This window comes from Diabrotica virgifera, chromosome 4 (assembly GCF_917563875.1).
Source record: "Diabrotica virgifera virgifera chromosome 4, PGI_DIABVI_V3a".
Taxonomy (NCBI): Eukaryota; Metazoa; Arthropoda; class Insecta; order Coleoptera; family Chrysomelidae; genus Diabrotica; species Diabrotica virgifera.
This window is the reverse complement of record NC_065446.1, coordinates 198,637,960-198,649,713: the sequence shown is the minus strand read 5'-3', so window position 1 is coordinate 198,649,713 and position 11,754 is coordinate 198,637,960. Positions and strand designations below refer to the sequence as shown.

The 11,754-nt window shown below is 34.8% G+C and overlaps 1 protein-coding gene across 1 annotated transcript; it reads right to left on the bottom strand.

The window, feature by feature from the left end:
- Positions 1-9,518: 9,518 nt before the first annotated feature.
- LOC114334207 (acetylcholinesterase-like) lies at positions 9,519-10,828 on the bottom strand. Its single transcript, XM_028284243.2, has one exon. The coding sequence runs from the start codon at positions 10,710-10,712 to the stop codon at positions 9,519-9,521; it is 1,194 nt and encodes a 397-aa protein (XP_028140044.2). The 5' UTR covers positions 10,713-10,828.
- Between the last annotated feature and the right edge of the window lie 926 nt (positions 10,829-11,754).

Genomic DNA, 11,754 nt, shown 5'->3' with positions numbered 1-11,754 from the left:
AGAAACTTAATTCCACCATGGGCATTCCTCCACCAAATGCTTAATCGTTTGTCTTTCAGCACCGCAATCGCAATTTAGAAAGTGAATCAGAGCACCTACCACAGTTGGTTCTAATTCTGTTTAGTGTCGCTCAGATCCGTCTTGGTTGATTGAAACCCTCTGGCTTGCTTGTAATACGTAGCATATTCCCGATGTCAGGCGAAGCATTCTTCTCCCAATCTCCTTGCCAACAGTCGGTTATTTCGAAATTCCTTTCAATTAGTATCCTTGCAGGATCCAGAGGGTTTTTTCTTGAACGAACTCTACTTATGTCTCTGTCGTTAATACCAACTTGAGAGCGGAGCACAGGATCGGCGTTAATTTTTCTATACCCCCTGACAAGGACATGTTCTCGATGGATGTGTGAGAGGGCTATATGGCTTAGTGCTGGTAGCCAATACGTTGCCGTGGACTTGATTGTACTTGATATAATACGCAAAGCCTGGGCCTGGCTTGGTTGGGCATCAACACGTTTGATGTGTGGACTGTTGAGTCATACCGGAGAACAGTACAGTGGAACCTCGATAACTCGGATTAATCGGGACCGCGGCCGATCCGGGTTATCGAAAATCCGGGTTAGCCGGAGAGCATTGTAAAAATTAATAAAATACGGTATACTTATAAATAAAGTCCGTTATAATTAAAATAACATGAAATATATATGCATATTACACATCTAACTTACCTATTATAGTTGTAGTATAGACAGTATAGATAGAGTATTGTTCATTTCTAGGTAAAAAAACTCAGTCAGTTTCGGTTGTGTCAATTTCGTCTGCCATGCGATGTTATGTTATTTAAGAACAGTGGCTCTTTCATTGTTTAAAGTTTAAAAGACCATTGTTCTAAAAATAATTTTTTAAAAGACAGTTGAAAATAAATAAAGGAATAAAAAGGGCCTGTTGTTTGCGATAGCCCGATAATGGATAATGAACATTCCAGAAGCGGCTACAGATAAAATGTTTTAACATAATACATACATTTTTATTGTTGAAATGTTTGTCTGATGAAAATCGGTCCGGGTTAGCCGGACTTCCGGGTTATCGGGGGCCGACTTATCGAGGTTCCACTGTACTCTGAAACGGGATACACGAGCCATAGCGCTGTCGACCAAGTGTAGTAGTTGACAAATCGATAATAAATTGGAATATAATCGTCAGTTTTTAGGTTTTTAGTATTTTACCACTTAGTAATAGTCGTAGTGGATTTTTTTTTTATTTAATTACAGCTTAAACAGTGGATAAAATAAAATAGTAACAGCTGAATCCTATGATCATCTCGGTTACTTCCAAGTAATATCTCCAGCAACTAGGGGTTAATAAAGTAACTTAAAAAGAATCAAACAGTTTTTATTTCCGAACAACGCATAAGCTTAGTAAACTGTACTATATTAACAGGTAATCCGTATTTGGTAACTAAGTTGCATAAATAAAATATACTTAATTTTAAAAAATATAAAAATATTTATAAATTCAGTTTATTTAAAAACAAAAATGAAACGATGGTCTGGACCATGGCGAAACAAATAAAATTTCTAAAACGAAATCCTGGCGCGGTGAAAATTAAATATGATTTGTTATCTGATAACCTAATTTTGCTAAAGAAATCTATCACCTATCACGTAAATAAATTTAACCCATTTAATGATAAACAAAGCAAAATATGATGATAAACAAAGATTACGTCGATGCCAGTGAATTCTTGTCAATTATTAGGATTATTTTAAAAATCCCCAAGTTGATTGGAACAATGTAGTTAACCAAGACAGCGATATTGATATTGATATTAGAACACTAAATATAAAAACAAATATGTTTATTTTTAATTTAAATTGGATTTTTATTTAATCTGTAAGAAAATTTGCATTTTAAAAACAATCTACTGTGATTAGGCATACCTTAACCTAAAATGAGCAATAATTTGAAGGACATAATGAACCTTTCCGATAAGAACATCATAAGTAAAGTTACAAGATTTTCCTACTAATATTATTTTCATATCAAAAACTGTAACTGACCTAGTTGAAAAAACTATCATCTAAATAAAAATAGTAGGCCTTATTACAAGTGGTACGAGGTACTACAAATGCTTACACTGAAAAAGTGTTACATGCATAAAAAAAGGCAAGTCAAAGAAATCGGTACCTTGTTTTGTAATCTTTTAAGGTCAGTTTCAAGGTATTCTTTTCAGGGGTCTACATGTTCATTGTGCAGTTCAAATTATCTATGGCATTCAACAGGACTTTAGCCCGATAAATTGTGACAAAAAATTAATTTATGTCATACCGGTTTAATATTGTATTTATTACTTACTTACGAACCACATAATGGTATAGTTTAGGCCCTCGCGGGCATAATGTTATGCTTTATGACCGCGCGGGCATAAAGTATATCGATGGCGTAGAGTGAAAACCTCGTATCTCAATTTTTATATAAAAAAAATTATTGTGTTATTCCAATGAATACCTCGTAAGCTATTAGTGCAATAAAGATGGTTGCTCTATCTTAAGAGCGTTGACATCTAGTGACGTGAATGTAAACCACGTAGCCATCTTGTAAAATTTAAATAAAACGAAAACCTTGTATGTCACGACGTGGTAATTGTTTTGTGAAAATCTTTGAACATCGGTTTATATAATGTAAGTTTTTTGTTTATCTAATTAAAAACTAGTAAATGCATGACACTTGTTTCGTAATTTTATATTATTTAGTCTCCTGATAAAATGGTTTTGATATAAAAAATACTTTTTGTTAAACTCTCTGAAAACCACGTATGAACCTCTTATTCCATAATGAATGTTACATCCCACGAATGTTTGGTGTTTGACATACGAGTATTTCATGCATCGTATTCGACGATGTTCCGTATTATAATACAACGTTACATTATTTAATTTCAGGTTATCTAGAGGAAAATCTATAGTGCAGCTAGCTTTAGCACAAAATGAATCGTCAGGAGATGTACATAGTGAAACAGACAATATCATACCCTCTACGTCTACAGGTGTTTGTAGGGCTTCCCCAATGGAGTTGTTGGAAGATAACTATGACTCTGATGCTGATCCACTATTCAACCCAGAAGATGAGATAGAATCGGAGTCTGAACCTGATGAAGAAAGACAAAATTTATCAAATGAAGCACCTTTACAATAATGACTAATACGAAGACAAAACGAGAAAAACGAGGACGAGCAAGTAAAGACAACTGGACTTCGGAGAAACAAAGATTACAAAAAAATAAGGGAGAAGAATATTTTGGTAGACGAAAAACATAACAGGGAAAAATTGTTTTTGATGTACCTGGGGCATCAAGACAACTGAAACCTCGATGTAACCACACAATTTCTGTATTCTTTAAGTGCAGTTCTGTAAGTGATAATTTAAGGCAGAATATTTTTACTACTTACTGGAATATAAGTCGTCTGGAAAAAAATGTTGTATAAAAGCACTAGTTTTGAAGAAGGAAGTTAAACAAAGGCGAACAGATAATCCAAATTCTCGTAGAGGCAGTTCCTTTCAGTACCATTTAAAAGATGTAGGTACCACCTTTCACGTTTGTAAAAAAATGTTTTTACATACATTAGACGTTAGAGAATGGAGCGTACATGCTTGGGTCGGTATTAAAGATACAATTAACACAACAAGAAATCCTGTCATCAAAACTAACGAGAACACCAATAAACAAAAGGTTTATGACTTTCTTGATAGTTTACCAAAACTGGAAGCACATTACTGTAGAAAAGATACCGCCGAATTATATTTAGAACCTACCTATGTGGCAGTCAAAATATAAATTGTATACAGAATACTTAAACTTCCTTGGTGTAAATAACGAACAACAACATTCAGTATCTAAATTTGTATTCTGGCAAATTTTTGATGAAATGAATTTATCTTTATTCCGACCAAAAAAAGACCAGTGCGGTATCTGCTGTGGCTACAGAACAAAAAATATTACTGAGATTTTTTATAATGGGCATATTGAGCGTAAAGATGAGGCGAGGAAGGAGAAAGACAAGGACAAGGAAAATCAAGATTCATCTGTAGTGGTGTTTACGATTGACCTACAAGCCGTACTACTTTGCCCTTTTTTAAAAGCTTCGGCACTGTATTCCAAAACGAAACTTTTTGTACTCGACCTAACTATTTATAATCTAGGAAATCATGACGGATTTTGCTTTTTGTGGGACGAGACACACGGAGGCCTTAATGCTGACGAATTTTGCAGTATTTTGTATGATTTCATTATCCATGATATTGACAGAACTGTAGTAAAAGGGGTAATTTTCTTCAGCGATGGTTGCACATACCAAAACCGCAATGCAATTTTATCTAATGGATTGCTTCTGGCGTCAGTAAAAACAGGATTAATTATTACTCAAAAGTTTTTAGAAAAGGGTCACACCCAAATGGAGTGTGACTCGATGCACTCCACGATTGAACGACATCTAAGAAATAGGGAGATCTATTCACCAGCAGGATACGTAGAAGTGTGCAAGACAGCTCGTACGCATTCTAGACCATACCAAGTTAAGTATTTGGAATACGACATTTTCGTAAAATTTAAAGATGTCCCTTATGTAAACTCAATACGTCCTGGAAACCGCGTTGGAGATCCTGTTGTAGTGGATTTGTGTGCAATACAATACCATCCTGAAGGTACGATGCAAGTGAAGAAAAAATTCTCAGATCCTTACGAGAATTGACCCAGGCGCATTAAAAAACCGGAAGCCTCTGACAACTTTATGCAATTATACACCAAAAGAAATTCTATTAAAATACAGAAATTTAATCATCTTCAAGAATTAAAGATGGTCATTCCAAAAGATATTCATTCATTTTATGATGAGCTACCACACTAACAATAAACTTTTTCGTAATTTTGTTTGATTTAAGAATTTATTATTTGTTTGTTTTATCCTAAAAGATAATCAGTTTTAGTTTTAATGTAGTGTGAACTTATTTTTTTAAAAACTGTTAATAAAAGTATACGCTTAATACCGTATTGCTTATTTCATAATGCATGAAATACTCGTATAAATACTAACTCACGTTGCGTGAAAATCACGTAAGTCACGGTACTACGTCATATTAATAATTTTTTAAAAAAGTAATGTGTAACCTAAAAAAGTATTGCCCTTTAAACATACCTACTGTCCAATAAAATATTTAAATTTTTCGATATTCTAAACTAAAAAACAGTTTTAACTGTTTCCTGTAAAATTTGCAATTTTTGACATACGAGGGTTTCACTCTACGCCATCGATATGTCTCCAAAGTACGCCAGTAGTACGGGCTTATTTACGCATTCAGTATTTGTTTCTGCCATCCATTGTTGAAATTTAGCGTATTTCTTGTCGTATGTTCCTTTCGATTTTTTCGGTAACAGATTTTCAGTCGCTCTTTTGGCTCATTTAACTATTTCTTCAGAAATGTCGAATTTCTCTTGCATTCTGACTTTTTTTGACAATGTCACATACAAAAAAATTGTTTAACCCATTTAGCGCCAATGGTGCGAAAACGCACAATTTTTTTGTAGATTCTTTTTTGGTAATTCGTTAATTTTTGGTAAATCTTTGTATTTCTTAAGCAACCAGAAGATATAAGTGTAACTACTTTTGTTTAATTTCCAAACTCATATTTTCATAATAAAAATATTTTTTAAATGTCCGACATTTTCAATCCTTCGACACAACTTTATTTTTACTGTAGTAATTTTATTGGCATAACACTTTTGTGGTCAAATAAACTAAAACATTATTTTTTTTAACCTTTTTTTACATCAATTGTTATAAAAATAAAAAAAAATTCTGAGTCATCAAATCTGGTGTTTGAAAATAATGGTTCGATAACGAACCATTGGCGGAAGTCGACTTATAATCCTGTCTGATCAGGAATTTCAAGCTGACGCACAGGCAGTAATTTGTTGGGAAATTTTTATGTGTAAACGCACTTATCCACTATGCTTGCACTCTGAGCTCCTGCAACTGCTCCACATAGTGGATACGTTTGCCGCTCCTGGACGGTGCAATTGTGCGCACTCTGCCTCGGCGCTCCAATCTGTGGTGGTTTATATGTAAGGGGGCGCATACCCTATCGATTGGAGCAGTTGTAGGGAGCGCGGAGCGCAAGAGGTTCGTGAACATAGTGGATGGTTGGCGCTCCCGGACCGTGCAACAGTGCCCGCTTCGCCCCGGCGCGGCGGTCCAATAGGTGGCGGTTTATATGTAGAGGAGCGCATGCCGTATCGATGGGACCAGTTGTAGGGAGCGCGGAGCGCAAGTGGTTTGTAAACATAGTGAATGGTTGGCGCTCCCGGACCGTGCAACAGTGCGCGCTCTGCCTCGGCGATCCAATTGGTGTTGGTTTATTTGTAGAGGAGCGCATAACATAAATGACATAGAATTTTGTATGCACCACGTGCATTATTAGATGTTTATACCCTCGGGCGATATAAAGACTCGGGCCAGAGGCCCTCGAGTTTATAAGCTTGTCGTCCTTAGGGTATAAACTACCTATATCTACCTATTTAATGCCCTTGATACATAAATAACTATTATAAGTGTTTTTAACAATTTCATTATTTCTTTGATTATCGAAATTATACCAATTTGACGTAATTATAATACAAAAGTGAAAACAGATAAATTAATATACTTTAGATTTTAGGTAGTACTGACTCCGCCAACACTGTTTTCCACAAAAGGTTTATATCGGCAGAACGTTTGGCTTTCTGCGATACAGTTTAAAACGATGGTTTTTTTATTATAATGTTAATACTGGTTTAATTAATAATAAATTTAAATTTAGCGCATTTTCTTTTATTTGGATTATAACTATTATTTAAGTCTCCATTTGTGTGTATAAAATCTTAATTTATAATTAAACAATTATACTAATTACTAATAATTATACTAATAACTGTAATATTCTCAAACCGAAAATCCCTAAATAATCGAGCATCATTTTCTCTTTTTTATTTTTGAAAAATTAGTATGAGCAAAAAAAACTGGAAAGGTTAAATCCATTTATGTTACGTTACCTTTACGTTAAAAAATAACCATAAAATTATACCTGTTATACGACAGAAATATAGCAAATGCAGTATTTATAGTAATTTACAATACCAAAAATGGAAGAAAAAATAAAACATACGACCAAATACTTCCACCCACTACAATAATTACCTTAGGGCACTATTTGTTCTGACGAACTAAAATGTGCTTCAGAATTATTGAAAGACAATAATATTATAAACTCGATATAACTTGGTTATATCGATAACAAGTCGATAAGAACTTGAAACAAAATCCTCAGTTTTTTTCTACTCTATTTTAGGCCGGGAAATATCGTCGGCCCCGGTAGCGAAATTATTCCGATTCGATTTTTTTGCACAAACTTACTCAAAAAGAGGTCCTTATAACATATCCACAGGGTGCCCGGCGGTGCCGTGGTCGAAAAATTGTTTAAACAGTTTTTTAAACAAATTCACAAAAATATTTTTTTCATTTCGAACAATTTTTTTTAGATAATTTGGATTATTCTGAGCAAAAAATGTCTCGTGTCATTTTTTTCTAAAATTGATTTCTGTCGAGTTATATGCGATTAAATATTTGGAAAATGATGCGAAAATGGCCATTTTCAAGGCTTAACCCTTAAACGCCCAAGGGTGGATAAAAAAAATGTCCACCTAATGCGTATTCCCTCATAACATATTTATTACGTGTTGCAAAATATTTCAAAAATTATTTATTGTTAAAAAGATGACCCTTTATCGAATGTTAATTTGGTTCTACCGATATTTTTAAAAATAAAAGTAATATCTTGAATTCAAAATATGGGTGGGCACAAAAAGTCCATCTTTGGGTAAAGGTTTCTATATAATTTCTCATTGGCAGAAACATAATGCACATAATTATCGACGTATAATTTAATAATCGACATAATTATTTGCCACACTAATGAGGACGTAAAGGAAGAATGTCGAAAAAATAGACAAATCTGAATTACTGGCTTTTAGTAGTATGTTAATTTTGATGTACATTTTAATTTTGTTGTAAAGTTTGTAAATTGTTTATAATAATATTTAAAAGATGCTGTGTTTATTAGGCATAAGATTCTTAAGTTTAATCCATTTCCAACAACTCTCAATAAATATATTAGCTATTTTCGAGGTGTACATTTTTTACCCATCCTTGGGCTTACATGGAACCTTTAAATGGTTGGGCGTTTAAAGGTGAATAACTCGATTAAACATTATTATTATGAAATTCAAAAAGTGAACAAATCAAGTTTCAAACCCCTTCTTCGAGGTACTGAAGAGACTTTTGTAATTATTTTATTCCAAAGCTGTTATTTTTAATTAATTATTAACAATTAGCGCTATAGTCCAGGATGTATCGTCTCCCCCGTTAGTGAAATTAATCCGATTCCATTTTTTTTGCAGAAACTTACTCAAAACGAGGTACTTATAACATATTTACAGGGTGCCGTGGTGGAAAAATTGTATAAACAATTTTTTTTAAACAAATTCACAAAAAGGTTTTTTTTTATTGCGAATGATTTTTTTAGATAATTTGGGTTATTCTGAGCAAAAAAGGTCTCTTGTGATTTTACTCTAAAATTGATTGTTGTCGAGTTATATGGCCATTTTCGGATTTTCCAAATTTTAAATCGCGTATAACTCGACAACAATCAATTTTAGAAAAAAATCACAAGAGCCCTTTTTTGCTCAGAATGTCCCAAGTTATCTAAAAAAATTATTTTTGTGAATTTGTTTAAAAAAATTGTTTAAACAATTTTTCGACCACTACACCGCCCGGCACCCTATGGATATGTTATAAGGACCTCGTTTTGAGTAAGTTTCTGCAAAAAAAATGGAATCGGAATAATTTCACTAACGGGGCGACGATACATCCTGGACTATAACTCTAATTGTTAATAATTAAAAATAACAGCTTTGCAATAAAATAATGACAAAAATCTCTTCAGGACCTTGAAGAATGGGTTTGAAACTTGATTTGGTCACTTTTTGAATTTCATAATATTAATGTTTAATCGAGTTATTAAGCTTAAAGGACTGACTAATTGGCTATGTCAAAGCCATTAATAAAAAAAACTTTAAGGATGGTCATTTTCGCATTTTTCAAATTTTTAATCGCATATAACTCCAAACAATCAATTATAGGAAAAAATGACAAGAGACCTTTTTTGCTCAGAATAAGCCAAATCATCTAAAAAAAATTGTTCGAAATAAAAAAACTATTTTTGTGAATTTGTTTAAAAAAAATTGTTTAAACAATTTTTCGACCACGGCACCTCCCGGCACCCTGTAGACTTGTTATAAGGACCTCTTTTTGAGTAAGTTTGTGCAAAAAAATCGAATCAGAATAATTTCGCTAGCGGGGGCGACGATAGCGTCCGATCTATTTCACCACCTAGTAAAATTACTGGCATATTTTTTTAAAGTATTTTTTTTATTTAATTACAGCTTGAACAGTGTACAAAATAAAATAATTTCTGAATCCTACCTTCGTCTCTGTTACTTCCAAGTAATATCTCCATATCTTCATAATCTCCTTCTGCAAGCATATCCATTGGGTGCTTCGGCATTAGAATTCCATCAATGGTTGGAGTAGATGGGAAACCCAAGATTCCCGAATAAGAATTCCACTGTTGTAAAGATATGGTTCTCGCATCAACAGCCCTCATACAATCCATCACCTGTTGAGGGTTGCTTTCCAATAACGTAACATTGCAACCACAGTCTTGAATTAATACTTTCCCGATGTCCTCTGCGCGTTCTCCTGTCATATAACTCCAAGGAGCGTTCATGGTACCTGATTGAAGAATACCCCTTCTAGCTAATCCTTTCGTAACAGGACTAATGAGGTGAAGACTAACCGAACCACCTCCTGCAGATTCTCCAAATAGAGTTATGAGTTCCGGATCACCTCCAAATGCTGCAGCATTTTCTTTAATCCAACGTATGGCTAGGATCTGATCCCACAAACCCATGTTTCCTGGCGCTTCTTCACTGCCTCGCGAAAAGTATCTGTTCAAATAAAGAAATCCAAAAGAGCCGACACGATATTGCATGGAGGCTACAATTACATCACAAGTCGATGCTATAAGGTCAGCATCGTATATATCCAAAGTTGATGTACCGCTCATATATCCGCCTCCATATATCCAAATTAAGACAGGAACTTTAGGCCTTTCAACATTTTTTTCATTATGGTGTCGTATGCGCAGGCGTTGAGGAACCCAGATATTCAAATAAAGACAATCTTCCGAGATGTTGGTGTTGGGATTCCACATCTCCTCGCCCTCAAATCCCGGAAAATATTCGTATCGTTCTTGGAAACATGAGTTTGGTAGCTTATTCGCATCCAGAATGCCATGCCAGGGGTCAATGGGTACCGGCCTCTTAAACCTGAGTTGGTCGACAGGAGGTTTAGCAAAAGGAATACCCGTGAAAACGTGTACTTCGCGTCCCAGAACCGTTTTAGAGTAACCGCGCACTAATCCGCTGGTGGTTTCAACAACTAAGGGATCCGTGTGAAAATCTTTAAACTGCGAACTTCGCGTAGTTGTTTCTTCACTGGGCCAAGAGTATCCGCACACCACGGTAACACTAGCGGCTAGGAGGTAAAATAACGAAAAGCGTCCCATGTTTTATGGAGGGAATAAGCACGACCGCGTTTATACTTGTTGATTATTTGGGCATTCCGACGTCGCGTGGAATGTTGTGTTTAGCGTCGACGACCGTTACATTGGTGAGGGCTTGGTGGAGGGCTGGCTTGCACTGAGTCGGCTAGTGGGTAACGTCGACGGCGTGGATTTGAGGCTTGCGCGGCGTTTCGGCGGGTCGGCGGCAGGCAGACCGTAACTAGAAGAAGGATGACTACTATTACGATGCAGCGACAGTCAGATACAAACGAACTTTTCAGGGTTAGCGTTTTAAAAAGTACTTCAGGTCTTTATCGATTAATCTCAAATATAGCAGGAATTTATGATGCTTATTATTTATTTATTTCGTATTTTAAATGGAGGATTTTGTTTTCTAAATTTAAAAAAGACAATTTATAAATATATTTACAGAAAAACTATTTTCTTTATGGCTATAATTTTTTATCCATTGTTAAGAAGGTATCGAAGTATACAAAAAAATGTTTTTGGCACTTTTAGTTGTTTTTCACCACTGCACAGGGTGTCTTCCAAAAGATGCATTTTAATTTGGAAGAAAATTTTATGTCTTTTCTGTAACAATTTTTTGTAAATTTCAACGAGATTCAATTCGTGAGGCTTAAAACTAATAAATAAACTGCAAAAATGTAAATGTTCTCATAATTTGATGGTCTTTATACGGGGTTGTATAAACAAGGTCGAAAGAAGGTCTGCTGTGAGAATTAATTGACTAAAAATTTGGGGAGCTTTTTTTTAACTTTTTAGTTATTTATTAATTTAGTTGTCACGCCCTCTGTGGCTCAGTGATAAGAGCCCCTACCTTTGGATCTAAAGGTCCGAATGGTCGTGAGTTCGACTCTCACCAGGGTCAGAGATTTTTCGTTTATTATAAATTAATAAATGAAAGTAGTTTCTGTCCTTGTGGGATCGGTACTCACCGGAGGGACCGCAGACGTTCGGATATAATTAGCGCCTCTTTGCAAAGACCATGACGTCGACTTTGCAAAGTAACAAGACACTTACTCAA